At 44.0% G+C, this 21,012-nt stretch overlaps 1 protein-coding gene across 2 annotated transcripts in view; it reads right to left on the minus strand.

The window, feature by feature from the left end:
• Nucleotides 1–20,986, minus strand: part of LOC120024117 (zinc finger protein 106-like) — a 27,936-nt gene extending 6,950 nt beyond the window's left edge. Inside the window, exons 1-16 of one of the 2 annotated variants that reach the window (XM_038968264.1) lie at nucleotides 20,883–20,986; nucleotides 20,270–20,355; nucleotides 19,933–19,994; nucleotides 19,289–19,489; nucleotides 16,653–18,170; nucleotides 15,996–16,365; nucleotides 15,804–15,873; nucleotides 12,541–12,695; nucleotides 11,343–12,340; nucleotides 11,044–11,093; nucleotides 10,675–10,817; nucleotides 9,239–9,373; nucleotides 3,202–3,318; nucleotides 2,712–2,903; nucleotides 2,264–2,326; nucleotides 1,983–2,102 (exon numbers count right to left, since the gene is read on the minus strand). In XM_038968264.1, coding sequence (XP_038824192.1) covers nucleotides 1,983–2,102; nucleotides 2,264–2,326; nucleotides 2,712–2,903; nucleotides 3,202–3,318; nucleotides 9,239–9,373; nucleotides 10,675–10,817; nucleotides 11,044–11,093; nucleotides 11,343–12,340; nucleotides 12,541–12,695; nucleotides 15,804–15,873; nucleotides 15,996–16,365; nucleotides 16,653–18,170; nucleotides 19,289–19,489; nucleotides 19,933–19,994; nucleotides 20,270–20,353 — 4,278 coding nt within the window. In that variant the 5' untranslated portion in view covers nucleotides 20,354–20,355; nucleotides 20,883–20,986. Of the gene's footprint in view, nucleotides 1–1,982; nucleotides 2,103–2,263; nucleotides 2,327–2,711; nucleotides 2,904–3,201; nucleotides 3,319–9,238; nucleotides 9,374–10,674; nucleotides 10,818–11,043; nucleotides 11,094–11,342; nucleotides 12,341–12,540; nucleotides 12,696–15,803; nucleotides 15,874–15,995; nucleotides 16,366–16,652; nucleotides 18,171–19,288; nucleotides 19,490–19,906; nucleotides 19,995–20,269; nucleotides 20,356–20,882 lie in introns of those variants that run through there. The other variant, XM_038968265.1, reaches the window with a different exon arrangement.
• Between the last annotated feature and the right edge of the window lie 26 nt (nucleotides 20,987–21,012).

The raw sequence follows: 21,012 nt of genomic DNA on the forward strand, positions 1-21,012 counted from the left end.
TAACTAACCTCCAGACGAGCTTCAATGCCATACAACTCTCCTTCCGTGGCCTCCAACTGCTCTTAAATGCAAGAAAAACTAAATGCATGCTCTTCAACCGATCACTGCAGACACCTTCCCGCCTGCCTAGCATCACTACTCTGGACAGTTCTGACTTAGAATATGTGGTCAACAACAAATACCTGTAAACTCTCCTTCCAGACTCACATTAAGCATCTCCAATCCAAAATTAAATCTAGAATCAGCTTCCTATTTCGCAACAAAGCATCCTTCACTCATGCTGCCAAACATACCCTCGTAAAACTGACTATCCTACCGATCCTCGACGATGTCATTTACAAAATAGCCCCCAACACTCTACTCAGCAAATTGGATGCGGTCTATCACAGTGCCATCCGTTTTGTCACCAAAGCCCCATATACTACCCACCATTGCGACCTGTATGCTCTCGTTGGCTGGCCCTCTTCATATTCGTCGCCAAAACCACTGGCTCCAGGTCATCTATAAGACTTTGCTAGGTAAAGCCCCACCTTATCTCAGCTCACTGGTCACCATAGCAGCACCCACCCGTAGCACGCGCTCCAGCAGGTATATTTCACGGGTCACCCCCAAAGCCAATTCCTCCTTCGGCCGCCTTTCCTTACAGTTCTCTGCTGCCAATGACTGGAACGAACTGCAAAAATCACTGAAGCTGGAGACTCATATCTCCCTCACTAGCTTTAAGCACCAGCTGTCAGAGCAGCTCATAGATCACCGCACCTGTACATAACCCACCTGTAATTAGCCCATTCAACTACCTCATCCCCATATTGTTATTTTGCTCCTTTGCACCCCAGTATCTCTACTTGCACACTCATCTTCTGCACATCTATCACTCCAGTGTTTAATTGCTATATTGTAATTATTTCACCACTATGGTCTATTTATTGCCTTACCTCCGTTATTCTACCTCATTTGCACACACTGTATATAGACTTTTTGTATTGTATTATTGACTGTTTGTTTATTCCATGTGTAACTCTGTGTTGTTGTTTGTGTTGCACTGCTTTGCTTTATCTTGGCCAGGTCGCAGTTGCAAATGAGAACTTGTTCTCAACTAGCTTACCTGGTTAAATAAAGGTGAAATAAAAAAATAAAATCCACCTGGTCCTGGATTCACAACCGTGTTCTACTAACACACTGAAGCCTCAGGACCAGAACATCCAATCAATCAGAATAAAACAAATTACAACACAATCAAAACTACATTGCTTATTGGGAAACACAAGCACAAAGCAAAATGCAGTGCGATCCGGCCCTAAATTGACAGTACACCATGGCAAACTATTTGACCATGGTTACTGATCAAAACCTTAGAAAAACCGTGACAAAGTACAGGCTCAGTGAGCACAGCCTTGCATTGAGAAGGGTAGACACAGGAATACTTGGCTCCCTGTAGAGGAAAGGCTGTGCAACCACTGCACAACAGCAGAACATGAGACAGAGCTGCATTTCCTGACAAAGTGTCAAAAATATAAAACAATTAGATAGTGTCATTTCCCCAAATTTGAAACCCTTATTCAAGGTTTCAAAGACCTCTCTGATGAGGATAGGCTACCCGTCTTGTTGGGGGAGGACACAGAGAGCTGTGGGTTGGCAACGCACTACATTGCTGCCTGCCATAAGATGAGGGACAGTGTCTGACAGACCAATCAACCTGCACATATCCTCTACTGTATGCTTATTGTTATTGTTCAATGTATGGTTATTTTGACCCTTGGTTATTGTTGTTACTGTTGTCAATTTTGATTCTTATTATTTTCATATTGTAAATATCCAAAGTAAGCTTTGGCAATATGTACATTGTTACGGCATGCCAATAAAGCAAATTGAATGGAATTGAATTGAGAGAGCGATCGACAGACGGAGAGAGCGACAGATAAGCTGGTAATCTGAGTGAGTGGATAATGCCATTGAAGGAGTGTAGGATGAGGCTGACCCACCTGTAACTCGTAGACGCGCACCAACTTGTCCAGGCAGGCTGTCACCATGACCTTCCCCAAGATGGCTAACGCTGTGACTGCATGGCTGTGACCCTTATAGATACGGACCAGCTCACCCGTCTACGCATGCACAGACACAGAGGGAGCAAGGAAGATGTCAACCAAAAAGACTGAAATCAAATAAATCAACTACATCCACATGACCGTTCCGTCATACAGGAATGAATGTGTTACGATGATTATGTGAAAAAGGAAATTGATGGGAGGGGTTTGACACTCACGTGGATGTTGTGGGCGTGTACAGACGTATCACTGGAGCCGCTGAAGACCAGGTCATTCACCACCTGACATCAGACAAATGGGGTAAGAATGATCATAGCTGACAGGCAGTCAGAGTTGTCCGTTCAAGACCACCAACAAATTAACGTTACATTAAACATGCCAAGTGTTAACTCGTGCCCAAAATGAGAATAAAACACTGATTGCATCACATTCAGACCACTACTAGAGAACAAACCCTGAAATATGCAGTGTCAGCGTAGGCATGCTGACCCAGGATCAGGTCCCTCCTGTCCATATGGTCTAAGAGGGAAATGTGATCTCGGTAAAGGGTCGGGGTTGACTCCCCAATTGACTGAATTAAAATGGAATTGACCCCTGACCCTGGACACAGTGCTGACATACGATAAGATTTCTATTTTAGATCATATCAACTACCCGACTCCTCACCTTCATACAGAGGACGGTCTTGGTGTGGCCCTGCAGTGAGCGCAGCAGCAGACCGCTCTTGGCGTCACGTACGCTGATGGTGCTGTCGTAAGAGCCCACTAGCAGCACCCGCCGCGCTCCCTCCTGGGACGTGCCCAGGCAGCTCACCCCCCGTGGGCCGTGGCACTCGAACACATCCAGCTGCCTCTGGGTCTGCAGGGGAGAGAGGGAGGGGGAGAGGGAGGAAGAGAGTAAGGAGAAGAGGAAGAGAACGGAAATGTTTGTTTCATATTCTGACCCAAGCTATAACTAGGAACTACCATGTTGAATAGAGGACCAATCAAAGCGTCTCAGAGAAGGAGTGCCGATCTAGGATCGGTAGTGCCTTTTTGATTGTAATGGAGAGAGAATAAAATCATATGGATAAGGGGGACCTGATCCCAGATCAGCACACCTACTCTGAGATGCTTTATGATTTCAGGACCTGAACTCCAGGCTTAGACAAACTCACCTTGACCTCAAAGCTGACCACAGATCCATTTGCCAGGCCTACATACAGGATGTTCCAGTGAATGTGCAGACACAGCACCCGGTCGGACAGAGAGATCTGCTCAAGGCACTTCTTTGACTGAAGAGGGAAAGGAGGATGATGAGGACAACAGATATACAGTAGGGAGAGGGTAGGTGATGTATAGGAAGAGAATTCTCAAATCAAAAGATGACCCATCTACACACAATACATCATAATGACAAAGTGACCAGAAATATCACATTCACATTACACCCCCCCCCCCTCCCCTGAGTCAAAACTTCATAGAAGCACCCCAGTCTGTCTTTCTGGGTACGTTTTTATTCTGTACAGACTTCCTTCTTCTCACTGTCAATTAGGTTAGTATTGTGGAGTAACTACAATGTTGTTGATCCATCCTGTTTTCTCCTATCACTAGGGCTGTCCCCGGGTGAAAAAAATTATTGGTTGACCAGGAGTTGTCCAGTTCTTTCAACCAATCGACTACTTTTCCATATATAGACAGACACACCTTATGTGTTTGAATAAAACCAACTACATATGCACTGAGCTTGTCTGATGCTTTAAGCACACTGTTTGATTAAATAATTAAGACACACAAATGACTAAAGAAAGAGCCTGATGGTCACACTGTGTAAAACATTTTTTTATAGCGAGTGCCTGTGTGATTGGCGCACATTGTCTCGCTCTCCTCCCTACTACAGTGAAGGCACCACAGCACAGCAAGTGTTAATTGCGCTCTCGGTGCTGAAGCTGCAACAAAAATCAGCCATTTAGTTTCTTACTCGTTTCTGACTGAAATTTGTTACCATAATCCCTAATTTGTTCAGGAAAAACATTCCCTATTCCCTCAAACCTTGCTCTCTTTACGTGAAACAAGTACGCATGGCATGCATGTGACCAATAGGGTCTGACCTATAGCATATCATTATCACATCAATAAACAAACACCAAAAAACAATAACACGTGACAGCAAAATGGATGCGGAGGACGTGAAAAATACACTTGAAAACAGGAGAATGTTTACTGGTTGCTCAGAAAAAAAAAAAAGGGGAAGTCAGACCTGTGGAAGATGTTTGACTTAGTTGTGGAAATTACTGGAGATCAAGAATAAGGAGGGTATAGGAAACAGGCGTTGTGTGAGTATTGTGTCCCAAACTGTTGCTGTTAGATTACAATAGTATTATTTCTTCTAACAAGTTGTAACAGTGTAAACACTAAATAAATAAGTGTACAAGAGTCATAACATTCAAAATATATATATATATATATATATATATATATATATATATATATATATATATATATATATATATATATATAAAGCCTTTATTACAGCAGACTAAAAACAGCTGCATGCATTCGTGAAACGCGTTTTATTTTTTGTTTAGGCTAAATATTCAAAGCTCCCTTTGGTTATTTAATTTTTAAACTAAAAATGCTTGATTGCATTTCAAAGCGTGAATGTCTGTGATGGAATTAACGAATGATCCAGTAGCCTATATAGTGAAATATAGGCCTAAGTAAGTTACGGTATTAAAGACTAAACAGGACGCGCTCTAAGGCCTAGAGCTCGATGGTGGTTATACAAGGATACTATACTAGGCCTACTAATGATAATGGCATTACTTATTACAAAGACGATCATAAAAATAATTGTAATAACAAGAAAAAAGAGATCAAGAAAAAGGAGGCTATAGGAGTGAGAGTTGTGTGCATATTAAAGTGTGACAAACTGGTGCTGTTAAATTACAATATACTCTTTCTGTCTGTTTGAAACAGAGTAAACACTCAATTAATAAGTATATTAATAAGTAATATTAATAAGTAATACCAGTCTGCTCTAACAATTTTTTAAAAGCCTTTATTATAGCAAAGATTAAAAACAGCTGAATCTGTTAAATTGTTTTGTCAGACATTTTGCCGTTACATGAGGCTTGGTGCTCACGGAATCAGTGGGCTATTAAACAAACACTCAAACAGGCAACATAAACAGGATCTGTCTGATTTCTGTAGATACAGTTGAAGTCAGAAGTTTACAAACACCGTAACCAAATAAATGTAAACTCAGTTTTTCCCAATTCCTGATATTTAATCCCAATAAAAATTCCCTGTCTTAGGTCAGTTAGGATCACCACTTTATTTTAAGAATGTGAAATGTCAGAATAATACTAGAAATGACTTATTTCAGCTTTTATTTATTTCATCACATTCCCAGTGGGTCAGAAGTTTACATACACTCAATTAGTATTTGGTAGCATTGCCTTTAAATTGTTTAACTTGGGTCAAACGTTTCGGGTAGCCTTCCACAACCTTCCTACAATAAATTGGGTGAATTTTAGCCCATTCCTCCTGACAGAGCTGGTGTAACGGAGTCAGGTTTGTAGGCCTTGCTCTCACACGCCTTTTCAGTTCTGCTCACAAATTGTCTATAGCATGAGGTCAGGGCTTTGTGATGGCCACTCCAATACCTTGACTTTGTTGTCCTTAAGCCATTTTGCCACAAATTTGGAAGTATGCTTGGGGTCATTGTCCATTTTGGAAGACCCATTTGCGACCAAGCTTTAACTTCCTGACTGATGTCTTGGGATGTTGTTTCAATATATCGACAATTTTCTTTTATCATGATGTCATCTATTTTGTGAAGTGCACCAGTCCCTCCTGCAGCAAAGCACCCCCACAACATGATGCTGCCACCCCCGTGCTTCACGGTTTGGATGGTGTTCTTTGGCTTGCAAGCCTCCCTCTTTTCCCTTCAAACATAACGATGGTCATTATGACCAAACAGTTCTATTTTTGTTTCATCAGACCAGAGGACATTTCTCCAAAAAGTACGATCTTTGTACCCATGTGCAGTTGCAAACCGTAGTCTGGCTTTCTAAAATGGCGGTTTTGGAGCAGTTGCTTCTTCCTTCCTGAGCGGCCTTTCAGGTTATGTCGATATAGGACTCGTTTTACTGTGGATATAGATACTTTTGTACCCGTTTCCTTCAGCATCTTCACAAGGTCCTTTGCTGTTGTTCTGGGATTGATTTGCACTTGTCGCACCAAAGTACCTTCATCTCTAGGAAACAGAACATGTCTCCTTCCCGAGCGGTATGACGGCTGCGTGGTCCCATGGTGTTTATACTTGCGTAATATTTTTTGTACAGATGAACGTTGTAGCTTCAGGCGTTTGGAAATTGCTCCCAAGGATGAACCAGACTTGTGGAGGTCTACCATTTATTTCTGAGGTCTTGGCTGATTTCTTTTGATTTTCCCATAATGTCAAGCAAAGAGGCACTGAGTTTGAAGGTAGGCCTTGAAATACATCCACAGGAGCTTCTAAAACCATGACAACTTTTTCTGGAATTTTCCAAGCTGTTTAAAGGCACAGTCAACTTAGTGTATGTAAACTTCTGACCCACTGGAATTGTGATACAGTGAATTATAAGTGAAATAATCTGTCTGTAAACAATTGTTGGAAAAATTACTTGTGTCATGCACAAGGTAGATGTCCTAACCGACTTGCCAAAACTATAGTTTGTTAACAAGAAATTTGTGGAGTGGTTGAAAAACGAGTTTTAATGACTCCAACCTAAATGTATGTAAACTTCCGACTTCAACTGTAAATCTGGATGATTTATAAAGCCAGGCACATTTAACAGTTAGGCTATTGATTATAGACCTAATTAAGTTGCGGAGTTTCCGCTCTCCTCAATTTTCTTAGACAATTAGGCTAACGCAAGGGCTGTTTCCTGATCTCTGCTGCTGCTGCCTCCGCCGCATTGTTCTCAATCCCAATATGCTGGTAGCCTAGTGGTTAGAGCATTGGATTAGTAACCCAAAGGTCGCAAGATCGAATCCCCGAGCTGACAAGGTAAAAATCTGTCTTCCGCCCCTGAACAAGGCAGTTAACTTCTTATGGGCAGGTGGGACGGTAGCGTCCCACCTGGCCAACATCCGGTGAAATTGCAGAGCGCGAATTCAAACTACAGAATTATAAATATTTAACTTTCATAAAATCACAAGTGTAATACATCAAAATAAAGCTTAACTTCTTGTTAATCCAGCCGCTGTGTCAGATTTCAAAAAGGCTTTACGGCGAAAGCACACCATGCGATTATCAGAGGACAGCGCCCCGCATACAAAAGGATGAAAAACATATTTCAACCAGGCAGGTGCGCCACAAAAGTTAGAAATAGCGATATAATAAATGCCTTTGATGATCTTCTGTTGGCACTCCAAAAGGTCCCAGATACATCACAAATGGTACTTTTGTTCGATAATGTCCTTCTTCATTTCCATAAAAACTCAGTTTATCTGGCGCGCTTCAGTCAATAATCCACCCAGTTTCCCTCCATCAAAATGCATACAAAATGAATCCCAAACGTTACTAATAAACTTTTCCAAACAAGTCAAACAACGCTTATAATCAAACCTTAGGTAGCCTAATACGTAAATAAACGATAAAATTTAAGACGGAGAATCGTTAGTCTTTACCGGAGAAAAATACCAAAGAACGAGCTCTCTTCCACGCGCTTGGAAACACTACAGCCAAAATGGGAGCCACCTAGCAAAACTACAATTTCTGGCTAAATTTTCATGAAACTCTTTCTAAAGACTGTTGACATCTAGTGGAAGCCGTAGGAACTGCAATCTGGGAGGATTTCGCCTTATAATAAAAGTGACAGCCATTGAAAACAGTGGTAGGATGAATTTATTTTGGGGGGGGGGGGGGGGGGGTTTGTCCTCGGGGTTTCGCCTGCCATATCAGTTCTATTATACTCACAGACATAATTTTAACAGTTTTAGAAACTTTAGAGTGTTTTCTATCCAAGTAGACCAATTATATCCATATCCTAGCTTCTGGGCCTGAGTAACAGGCAGGTTTCTTTGGGCACACTTTTCATCCGGAAGTGAAAATACTGCCCCCTACCCAAGAGAGGTTAACCCACTGTTCCAAGGGCGTCATTGAGAATAAGAATTTGTTCTTAACTTACTTGCCTAGTTAAATAAAAGTAAAAAAAATAAATAATACATTTTGCTATTATGCACATAGCAACATAGGGAAAGGTGCCAATTCTATAGGGCACTGAAGATCATGTTTCAGTGGACAGCGAACATATCCAACACGGGAGAAAGCACATTTGTTATAAAATAGATTTATTTGTGTTGCACCATTATTTTTACATAATATAAATCATATACAATTTCAGTATCACATGTCTTAGTGATGGACTATGCCATCCGCGTGGCCTCCACAATGGATTAGTCCACTGAGACAGGCGCGAATCAGACAGGTGTCTTATACATCATAAAAAATAAAGATTGCGACTGCTCGACCAAAGAAATCTCGGTCAACCAACAGCCTATAGACCAAACAATCGGCCAGTCAACTAAATGTGGTGAGCCCTACCTACCTCACAGTCATTAAACGCTGTAACAGTTTTAAAGTCACCATTGGCCTCATGGCGAAATCACTGAGCAGTTTACTTCCTCTCCAGCAACTGAGTTAGGAAGGACGACTGTATGTTTATTGATACGCCATCCAAAGTGTAATTAAAAACTTCACCATGCTCAAAGGGTATTCAATGTCTGCTTTTAAAATGTTCTACCTATCTACCAATAGGTGCCCTTCTTTGCGAGTCATTGGAAAACCTCCCTGGTCTTTGTGGTTGAATCTTTGTTTGAAATTCACTGTTCGACTGAGGGACCTTACAGAATATTGTATGCGTGTGGGTGCAGAGATGAGGTAGTCATAAAGAAAACATGTTAAACACTATTGCACACGGTGCGAGTCAAGACATTTCAGATTTCATTTTTTATTAAAATGGTTAAAAAAAACTAAAAATATGAATCCACTTTGACATTATGGGGTATGGTGATGTCATTATGGGGTATTGTGGATAGGCCAGCGACCAAAAATATCTAAATCTAATCAATTTCAAATTCAGGCTATAACACCACAAAATGTGGAAAAAGTCAAGGGGTGTGAATACTTTCTGAAGGCACTGTGTTATGAAAGAGGTGTGGTACCTTGATGCTGAAGCAGCGGATGGTGAGGTCACTGGAGCCGGTGTAGAGACGTGCTGGCAGGCCGGGCAGAGATGACACCAGCAGGCAGTTGATCTTGTTGGTGTGGCCCTCAAACACCGCTTGGCACGCTTTGCTCTGAACACCACAGGGACAAAAATACAGTATTTCAGCATTGTAAGCCTGTCAGTCAAACCAAATTTACATTGTAGAATAATAGAAGACATCAAAACTATGAAATAACACATATGGAATCATGTAGTAAACAAAAAAAGGGTTAAACAAATCAAAGTATGTTTTATATTTGAGATTCCTCAAAGTAGCCACCCTTTGCCTTGACAGCTTTGCACACTCTTGGCATTCTCTCAACCAGCTTCATGAGGAAGACACCTGGAATGCATTTCAGTTAACAGGTGTGCCTTGTTAAAAGTTAATTTGTGGAATTTCTTTCCTTCTTAATGAGTTTGAGCCAATCAGTTGTGACAAGGTAAGGGTGGTATACAGAAGATAGACCTATTTGGTAAAAGACCAAGTCCATATTATGGCAAGAACAGCTCAAATAAGCAAAGAGAAATTACATTACTTTAAGACATGAAGGTCAGTCAATACAGAACATTAAGAACTTTGAAAGTTTCTTCAAGTGCAGTCGCAAAAACCATCAAGCGCTATGATGAAACTGGCTCTCATGAGTACCGCCACAGGAAAGGAAGACCCAGAGTTACCTCTGCTGCAGAGGATAAGTTCATTAGAGTTAACTGCACCTCAGATTGCAGCCCAAATAAATGCTTCACAGAGTTCAAGTAACATACACATCTCAACATCAACTGTTCAGAGGAGACTGCGGGGAATCAGGCCTTCATGGTTGAATTGCAGCAAAGTAACCACTACTAAAGGACATCAATAAGAAGAAGAGACTTGCTTGGGCCAAGAAACACGAGCAATGGACATTAGACCAGTGGAAATCTGTCCTTTCGTCTGATGAGTCCAAATTTGAGATTTGTGGTTCCAACCGCCATGTCTTTGTGAGATGCAGAGTAGGTGAACGGATGATCTCAGTATGTGTGGTTCTCACCGTGAAGCATGGAGGAGGTGGTGTGATGGTGTGGGGATGCTTTGCTGGTGACACTGTCAGTGATTTATTTAGAATTTAAGGCACACTTAACCAGCATGGCTACCACAGCATTCTGTAGCGATACACCATCCCATCTGGTTTGCGCTTAGTGGGACTATCATTTGTTTTTCAACAGGACAATGACCACTTCTCCTTACCATTATCAATCCCCTGAGATAATAAGACAAGACGTGAAATTTTGCTAACGTATAACGGGGGTCCCTGGGTAACCGGTTGCCTGGGTGGGGGGTGCTTGGTTGCCTGCAAGGGGGTCCCTGGGCAAGAAAATGTTTGAGACCCCTGTCCTATACACCTGTTATATACGCACCACTAGGCAATATGCTCGTGCTGTGTTATCCCCTGAACATGTATACAAGAAGCCCCCGTGGATTTGGAGGTCATGGACGGTGCCAGTGTGGCCCTCGAAGCTCCCCAGAGACGGCTCCTGCTCCTCAGCCACGTCGGCACACTCTGAGGGGGGAGAGATAGAGGGTCAAAACCAGGAAACTGAGCCATATCCCAAAAACTAGTTATCGAACAGACAGAAACTCATACATCGTGTAAACTGACTTACAAACACAGACATATAATACCCTCACGCTGTGCGGCATTAAAATTCAACGTTTATGACTAATTGACTATCTTTCATTTCAGCCAAAAAAATGGTGGAAGTGGACAAATGAAGCAGGTAACTCACTTGGGGGACTAGGTTTCTCTTTCACAGTTACAGGGCGTAACTTCATTTTGCTGGGGAAACAGAAACCACAGGTATTTCACATAAGGGGGGGGGGGGGAACATTGCATTCAAAAGAGGATTCTAATGCAACGATGTGGGTTGATACTCTGATAACATAATGCCTGGAAACACTACAACGCCTGGATACACTGATCTAGCAATTACCAAACAATTTTGCTTTCATTACGGTTATTGATACCTAGGTCCTTGAGATGTTATTGTTTATTCCTTTATGGTAAATGTACAGTAAAGAGACTAACCCGTAGCTGGTGTCTGTTAGTTTGACGTCCTTACGGTCCTCCTTTACCACGACTGTCTGGGTACCGCTAGAGTTCACCTCCACACACACAGACCTAGGTGGGGCAGGAGGGGTGGAGGGGAGCTGTGCGGGAGCAGGGGTGTGTGGAACAATGGCCTCCGGCTCCTCCTCGACGTCCGAGTCATCGATGGCGACGACGTCCATGTTGGATCTCGGCTGGCGCTCTACAGTGACTGTCTCGACGTAGCAGTCGCTGTCTCCTTCGTCACCCCCTTTACCCCCGTCCTTCTCCTGCCCCAATAGAGGGTCTTTCCGCCCCTGTGTGAGGTGGACAGAAGTGAGGGTGAGCCCCTCTTGGTCCTCCCAGTCCTCAGAGTCACTGGTGGTGGAACTGGCGGTTGAACTCTGGTCTTGAACGTCTTCCCGCTTTGACTTGGTCATCCTGGTGGCCTTCTCCTTGCTCTGCTTCTTTTGCCTTCTCCTCAGCTGCTTGGTGCTGGTGGACACTGAGATGGAGCTACCCACCACCCTCTGCTGGCCGAGTGTCGCAACAGCAGGTGGTGTAGTAGCAGGAAGGGCCACTGTGGTGGAAGGGGATTTGGCGGTTATGGGGATGGGTAGAGGTGAGGGAACGACGACAGGGGTGGTGGAGGGAGGGTTCACGAGGGGATAGGAAATGACAGGACTGCGTGAGGGGGTGGCGCGAAACTGGCTGTTGAGAGAGACAGGCTCTTCTTTGACAGGCAGGCTCACTGAGGTGGAGGGGGTGGGGTTTAGGATGGGTATGGCAGAGGAGGTAGAGGGGTAAGCCGGGGTCAAATTGGGATAGGGCGACAAGGGTGCCGCAGATGTGGGCCCAGTGGGGGAGGGGATACAGAGGTTGGACAGAGGAAGGAGTGAGGGGTGCTGGGTAGGCACCGTAGCCGCTGCCACTGCCCCTTGCATCCCCTGCAGGATCTCAATACGCTTGGCTCGGAGACCGTTAATCTCTGTGGTAACCTGAAACACAGACAACAAAAGTGAAACCGATGCCACACTTCATCTATTCATCCTCTATACCAGGGTCGTGTTCAGGGTCGTTCCTATGTGTATCTTAATAGAAAAATCCAGGTAGAACCTCCGTTTCACTCGGTTTCCTTCCCTTTCATCCCTACTGATCACAACCCAGGTAGATGTAGTGAGCATCCCGGGCGTAGTACCTGCTGTTTGACCAGTAGGAGGCGCTGCACCTCTGTGTAGGCGACCTGCAGGGTGTTGCGGGCCTGGATCAGGGAGGTGTCCAGGCTATGTAGGGAGCCGCTCAGCTCCTCCTCCATCAGAGACACGGCTAGCAGCTGGTCCACCTGGACATTCTCTACAGAACAGGGAATGGAGTAAGTCTGGATGCAACGACCACACAGACAAAGTGTGAATCTCAAAAGTCTCATGTGGGGATCTTTACCAGTCTCATCTCCTTCATCAGCAATGACTGGAAAACACAGGACATGTCAAAGCAATATACTGGGGAGTGTCTTTCCCCTTCCCGGTTCTTTCACAGTACAGGTAAAGGAGGGGAGACAAGGAAAGAAAGACACTTTGGACTATTGAGATGCACTCACAGAATTGTGATCACACCGACTGACTATGGAAATGAGTTACAACAGTGATATGGAACATGGAGCAAAGAAAAAAATTGCCGACATTGACATATAGCTCTATTGCAAAGTTATAAATGGTTGAATTTCTAGCTTGAAATATACTTATTCATGTTAAACATACCAGAACTTAGTGATTACTTTACATAATAAATATATAAGAAATGTATATGTTGGGGGTCAAGGAAGGGCAAAGAGGAACTTTGTGTATGGAAAGTTAGAGTGCGAAAAAGGAAGTGCAGAAAGTTCATATTCTGCTCAAGTATGCTATTGTTGAATATAAATGTTTCTAAGGAAGAAGGCAAAGGGCAACAGTCTAGTTTCAGTTCTTGATAAGGCAGGCCAGTTACTGCAGAACCAGCCTGAAGACTATCTGATTACAGTCCTCTCTCTCACACACTTCCATGAGGGTCCTGACAATACCAGTAAGAGGAAACTACTGTGTTTGACTAACAACAGAGAAGGACTGTCTTAGACATGCAAGGAGATGACTCCACCTATTCGGAAGGTATAAGTATGTACTTGTGTGACTTGTATGTTGTGTTTGCAATAAGCACTCAGTGGGTTGAATAAACTTGGTTTGAGCTGTTTCTAGTCATCTGTTTTTACTCTGTTTGTTCAGAACCTAATAGTTGGCGTTGTCGGCAGGATTCACCACGATTTACAGTCGAACTGGAGAGTTCGAAATCAGTGGAACAGAAGCCAGCACCAAAACAAGGTAGGCACAGTTGCTATACCTGTTACCACTCATTCTGACATCTTGGGGAGATGAGTCGTAGGCTGAACACAAATTAAGATGTGGACCTAGAAAGCCTGAGCTTATTCAGTAGTCCCATTGTGTTCGACCGGTCGTAGATTTATGGTACAGGGTAAGTCCCGAACAGGGTGGTCCCTGCGGCGTTTAAGTCCCTAGGGGGTGAGTGCCGAGTGGGATGATTCCTGCGAGCGCCATAAATTGAGCTTACGGGGTAGGGTAGTTCTTAAGGAGGATAAGTCCCAGAGCCATAGGTGGTCGGCTCACGGTAAGTCCCAAGCGGGTGGTCCATGCGGAGGGTAAGTCTCGAGTGAAGGGGTGTTCCACGTTCAGAGCTGTGGGTGACCCTACGGTGTAAGGTAAATTTCAGGCTAGGGTAAGTCCCAGTGGGGTTCGTTCCCTGCCAGACCAGTAAGGGGGGTGAAAACAACAGCCGCGGTGGTCGTTAGGCCGTAAAGTATGTGTGGGTATGGATAAATTGTCATGCTCGATAGGCTGTAGAGAAGTAGTCCATGTAGAAGGACAAAGGCAGGAAGTGCATTCGGTGGAGAATAGGAGATATCCGAGAATATCTGTGCTTAAAGATGAAACATTGCCAATGAGTGGGAATGTGGATGGTGATAGAAGGTTGCCTGTAAGTTCTGGAAGAAGGCCCCCCCCCCATGGTTGAAAAAAGTGAAAGGATATTAGAACGTTATTTGAAAGTGATGTGTGTATTAGCAGTAGCAATAATGAGAGAGCTTGGTTTATGCCCTATTGGTGCGGCGAATCGTGAAAGATTATGTGGAAATAGGAAGACAAGTGAGTAATTTTGGTAACGCGTGTTGTCAACAACAGTTTTATTTGAGGCGTGACACTGGTATAAAACATTAGGTCTCCCATATTCTCTAGTAGTAAACTGTCAAACGTTTCAGTATTGGTTTTAATACAAGGTATCAAGGTCCCGTGACCAAATTATTAGGCACCTATACCGTAAATTATTAGGCACCTATACTGTAACTACTCTCCTGTTAGTGGGTATCACTACCTGGAAAAATAGTTAAAACTGGTGTGTATTGGAGCCGTAGGTGAGGAAATCTAAACACGGTCGGGAGAAGCGGCAGAATAATAATTATTTAAATGGCGACCGGCGGCCCCGATCCTCCCTTTAAAGGGTGGCTAGAGGAAGAAAAGTCATAGGGGAGCTGAAAGAGTCGCACGAGCAATCTACCAATTCGGTTCGAATATGAGAAAAATGTAGCCAACTAGATAAAATTGCCTGATGACGAATCTAATAATGAATTCAGAGATGCTATTGTGAGTTGGCACAATGACATAAAACCTTCATCTAAAAGCTCAATACACCAGTGTTTTGATGTCAGCGTTCAATCAACAAAAGCAAAACCGATAAACCACAATTAGTAGATGTAGTCAGCATCAAAAGGACTGGGGAAGTGAGTAGGTTGATCGGATGGAAGACGCATTTGCGGGAATTTCTACCTCCGCTTTGATGACAGAGTTGAACCCCACCGCCAAAACTGCTATTGCAGTTTGGGCGGAGATAGTTCAATTAATCTAATTCCGCTCACTTTGCAGTGCTTGTAGTCACGGCTACCCATACCCCAGGCACCGGTAATGGACCCGAGTAACAACAATAAAAGCAAGCCGGAAGGTAAATCTGACAACGAATAAATTTGGCGGCGAAAAAACCCGAACCTTGTTCGGAATGCAGCTCATTTGGCTATGGGTGGTGCCTGAGCCCTCTGCACCGGCTCATTCCGGGGTAAGTGCGGCTGTGCAGACATATTTTTTATTGAGCAACATGCAGGCACTCCTGAAAGCAGCCGGAGTTGAGGTAACGCAAAGGGGTATTTGGCCTATGTGCGGTCGTCAAATTGGCTACATTTACAATGAAAAATCATTAAGTTCAGTGGGGTTACAGGGATAGAATCTAAAGCTATGCAATTACTACCCATGCTGTTAACAATAGGTCCAGTAACAATACCGGGCTCATTCTCCAGTAACAATACCGGGCTCATTCTTTATGGTAGCCGGGGTAGAACCGATTATATTTTTTTTTAAAGAAACAACTTACCGCTGTTTGACTTAACCTTTTGCTTTTTCCCACTCTGATCCACACCAGAGGTGTCTAACAAGTCACTATCCTGAGACAAAGACAGAGGAAAAGAGAAGGGTCAACACTAGCTGGCACATTTGTTAACATCAATAGACTTTTAAAGAAGCAGGAAAAGTAGCAGCCTGATTGTCTATTAACTCCTCCCCTTACCACTTTCCGCTTCTTCTTTTTCCTCTTTGTATTCAACTGGCTCTGTTCACTGTCCACTCCTGCCTCCCTGTACTGCTCTGGTTCAGTCTTCACACATAAAGACTGAGGGGCTCGGGATGACTTGCTACCCCGCAGTGCAGTGCTAGGCTGCTCCGATCCCAGTGTCCGAGCCTCTGACGGTTGCTCTCTGATGACATCACTAGCAGGCATTGCCCGTGGGAGAGAGGGAGTGGGTAGGGCTGCAGGGGGCGGGGCTCCGTCGGGGAAGGCAGACTCCCATTGGAAGCCCTCTGTTAGGGGGAGGTCCTCGTCTTCATCCAGGGCCAGGCCCTCTGGGTCAGAGAGGGGGTTCACCAGTTCAATGCCAAACCTGCAACATGAAACCATTACCTTCCAATTACAGATAATATTGTAGTGAGCAAAACAGATGCATGCTCCCAGAGCAACAGTCAAAAGAGACAGTTTGATCTTATCTTAGTCTTAAACTGCATTGTTAAAAAAAATACACAATGGTCCAGAATAATCAAATTGCTTTCCTGGTCATGGACTAAAAACCAATCATTCTAAATGAAGAATATCCATTGAAAGCACGTTTTAGTCCAAGACAAGACATAACCTGGGTTTTGTAAACCAGTCCTAAGTGCTGCCCTCCCTCACCTGGGCATGCCTTTGACTTTCTCCTGCTTCTTCCGGTTGGCCTCCTGGTACATCTCCCTCCAGTTGACCTTCCTCTGTGACCCCGCTGAGCTGAGCAGCTTCTTCAGTGTGGGTTTGAGCCCCGCCCCTGTCCCCGTCTCCTTCTCTCCCTCGCCCTTCCGTATCCGGCGAGCTGCATTCAGGTTAGGCTCGTGGGCTCCAGGTTTGCTGATACGTCGGGTCAAGTCCCTCTTCAGAGAGGTGGGTCGTGGAAGGGTGCTCAGTCGGGGCACAGTTGAACATTCCTGGGGATTGGTTTGGCTGCTACCCGGACCGTATGTGTCTGAAGCCAATCCCGCACCTTCCTTAGTCGGTTGTGAGTTACTGTTTTCCTCTACCTTGGGGTATCGGGTTGATCCTCGTTTAGCTTGGTTGCCAGGGAGAGGCCAAGTTTCACTTGAAGCCACAGATCTGGTAGTGCTAACCTGTGGGGACTGCAGGGAGGTGGTGGTGGCGGGGAGGCTGGTGAACTGGCTGACTGCGGAGCTGGAAAGTGTGGCTGCCTCTCCGCACTTGGTCCTCTGTGTCCTTCTGGTTAGGCTCTCCTCGGCCTCAACCTCTGCCCCCCCGCGATGGCCCCGAGTTGTGGCGAGAGTCGAGGTGACGGAAGAGGCTCTCCTCACCCCCAGGGCTCTCCGGACCTGACGCAGCATCACAGTGACGTCCACGCTCCGTATCCGGCCCTTGTCGCTGTCACCCTGACCAGAGGGACCTGAGCTGGAGGTAGAGACGGGGGCAGTGGAACTACCAGGAAGTCCCTCCCCTGGGCTGAAGATGATTGCTCCTTTTGAAGGTAGGTGATCACTAGTGAAGTCCATATCCTGGGTCTTTCTGGGGGTGGGCCTACTGGGTGCCTGCCCATAGAACTCGTAACCCAACTGGCTGCTTTTAGGCCACCTCAGCTGGCCTGGTGGTGGCGTCACAGGATTTACTCCGGCTCCTCTAAGGCTCTTATTAAATGTATTGGGCCTGCTAGCTTTGAAGCCCCTTCCTCTGACACTAGTGCCCAGGCTCTGGACGTCAGGACTGCCAGAAATTGGAGGATTGTCATCACTGCCAACTTGATGGGGCTGGGACAATGTGGACTGGGTGTGTTGTTCACTATAGGGGTGGCATGTTCCACCTGGGGGTCCCCTAAACTCTGGCCAGGGAGGCTGAGCTCCACTCTGCCCCTGCGGTGTGGCTAGCTGACTGGGGGGCAGACACTTGAGTTTACAGGCGAGCCTGTTCTCCTTGTTTTGCACCATCTTACCACTGAGCGGCTGTGATAATGTCTTCTGCTGGGGTTTCTTCTCTTTGGACAGGTTTTTTGGTGTTTTCGATTTAGCTACTTTTAGTTTTGCTACTTGCGGTCTCCATTTCAGTGCTTGTCCCTTTGGCTGCTTGGGACATTTCCGTGTGGGAGCTTTCTGTTTTTCCGGGTTTTGCTGCGCTTCCATTTTTAGATTTAGTTTCCTTTTCTTCTTCTTTTTCTTTTTCCTATGTTGGAAGACAAATGAATGACGTTCAAAATAAAGCCAGTAGGGATTTAACAATAGGCATCGGTCCCTGGTTCAAATTGCAAAGAAATTAGTGCGTTGGCCCGTAGGGCCCAAACCGATCCAAATGTAGCATGAACTCCAGGCGATCCAAATGTAGCATGCATCGGTTAGAACATCGATTCAAACATTACGAATCACCAGTTCATCATTTTGGGGTTGCTCATATTACTTTATTTTTACCTTCTGAAAATACCTCTTTTGTGACAACTGTGTTCTCTCCTTCATTGTTGAACTAAGCAAGTAATTGTTATGACAGTCATTGATCTACAAGTAATTTTGCATCAACCCCAGGCAATATCAGTAGCATAGTCAAACAGTGCTCAGCTTCACGCGCTGACCAACAAGAGGTAGGCCTATTCCTGAACATGTCACCTTGAGCATTCAAATGTTTGTTAAATGGCTTGCGCAACATTGTGCTTTATTAGTTGAGTAACAACCAATGTAATTTTCTAGGTTATATTTTATCAAATGCGCTGTTGAAAATGGTGTTTTATCGGAATAAAAGTATTTAACCCTTTCTTACCCGGTTAATGGGGGTTGTTTATTCGGCAACAATTGACAAAACTTTGCATCCCTAGTTATATCCTTAACACACACACACACACACACACACAGAGAGAGAGAGAGAGAGGACCAGCTCTTGAGCTCTAGATTTTCATTTAGAACGGGAAATTAATGTGTTAGTGCAACAAATGTTAGTTCATCGAATCGTAATCTATCGAATGGCGTTGATTTCATTCCTTTAAACAAACGAATCGCACTGAATCCTTTAAACTGAAACGTATCGTTCCTGTATCGAATCCCATGTATCTAGATTATTTTGGAATTGTCTTGAAAGGAAAGATGCACATCCCTAAAAGACTGGCTTCTTTGCTAAGTAAACTATAGTATCTCATGTGTCTTGTATGACAAAGACAATGTAGTGCATGTAGCTGCTTTATATCAAGGAAGCTGTAAGATTTTTTTCAACTGGCACAACAATTTACATTTTACAAAGTACTCTCAGGTCTCCTGTTGTCTAAAATGAAGAGACAATGTAATAAACATGGAACTCACTCCATCTTATGCAGTTCTTTGTTCCTTTCCCTGACTTTGGAGAGCAGCTCTGCGTCGAGGTCTTGTTCCACATACATAGGCTTAGTCTTCCGTGGCGGGTTCTTGATCTTGTCTCCGTGCGACTGGGTGGAGATGTGCTCGGCGTACTCAGTCAAACCCTGAGAGAACACGTTGCACACTTTGCACCAGTGCCTACAATCCCTGGGGAAGAGGAGGGGTGGCATATTTCTCTAGTCCTCATAATGCTTATTTCTCTAGTCCTGGCCATGCTTATTTCTCTAGTCCTGGCCATGCTTATTTCTCTAATAGTGATTATTTATTTATTAACTTTTAATTACTCAGGGCAGCCCAATTGAGACCAGGGGTTCATTCCCAATGGTGCCATGAGTGGAAAAATGTTCTCACAACAGGAAGAACAATTTATATTACAATTAAAACATAATGCATATAAACTTAATATCAGGTCTAGAAATGGAACTTAGACGGTGTGTGGAACTAACCACCACCAAGTAATAGAGAGTCAGTCTTTAACTTGAAAGCATCATTTTTTGTAGGGACATGGTAGTAATTATTACAGATACGGCTGCATTAAGATAGGTTATTCAGTTCACAAAAGACCTGTATGGTTGGGAATTGAATCTCACCCGCCCTTCACATTCTCAAGCTCTCGGTGGTGTAGCATGCTCTGCATGTGCTTGTGCGCGTCCTGTAGGATAGTTAGAAGAATAAAAAAATCATAACTTAAATAACATCTCTCAAGACATGGCAATCGTGAAAAATGCCAATCCACAGCATGCAATTGGCTTCAGCCTGGAATCGCTAAACCAAATCACAGTATCTATGACATAGTAGCCAATATTGTATGGACAATTAAAATTTGTTATCATCTATAAAATATTGTCTAACACTGTACAAGTAATCCAGTTGAAATGTGCTCTGTTCTGGGAAATATGGTTATACCAATAATAAGATTGATCTTACATTTTTCAGGTAGACCTTACGACATAATATACAATAGCAAGACACCTCCACCTTCACGCTTGGTGTCTTCTTAGTCGGTGTCATCTCTGGAAAGGGAAAATGATACGCAGCACATTTTGAAGATAGGTTTGAAACTGTCATTAGCTCCTTAGCTAACTACCTTGCTATGATTTAAAACTCCAAAGACAATACTTTTTACAATGTAAAAATTGCCTCGTCTTTGGAGTTATGAATCACTGGCTACCTTGCAATTTCTTACCACCTGGATCCAACAATATAATATTTGAGTGTCTGTGAGATGGTGTGTCATGACAATCAACCTATCCAATACTCACTTACTTACAATTTAATTTACAAACAGTCAGATACAAACAATGCATTATATTGTTAGCTAGCTAGCTCTTTTTAGCATTTATTACTACTGTCCGTGTGTCAAGGTTTAGCTAGCTAACGTTAGAGGTTGGTTGGCTGGCTGGCTAGCTAGCTAACGTTAGCTTTGTTTGCAAAATATGGCAAACACGTTTTCAAAACATTCTCAAGATACCAGGACCACAGACATGTTAGTTTATGAATTGTGTAGAAACATGCATTGCAGTGTACAAACCATACTTACCTCCTATAGTTTTTTTTGTAAATTATTGTACTCAGCAAATCTCACATGGTCAATTTGGTCGCCATGCTTGTAATCCACAAAACACCCCACCGCTGCTGATCCACCTCCTCATAGTTGGCCCGAAGAGCCA

This window comes from Salvelinus namaycush, chromosome 29 (assembly GCF_016432855.1).
Source record: "Salvelinus namaycush isolate Seneca chromosome 29, SaNama_1.0, whole genome shotgun sequence".
Taxonomy (NCBI): Eukaryota; Metazoa; Chordata; class Actinopteri; order Salmoniformes; family Salmonidae; genus Salvelinus; species Salvelinus namaycush.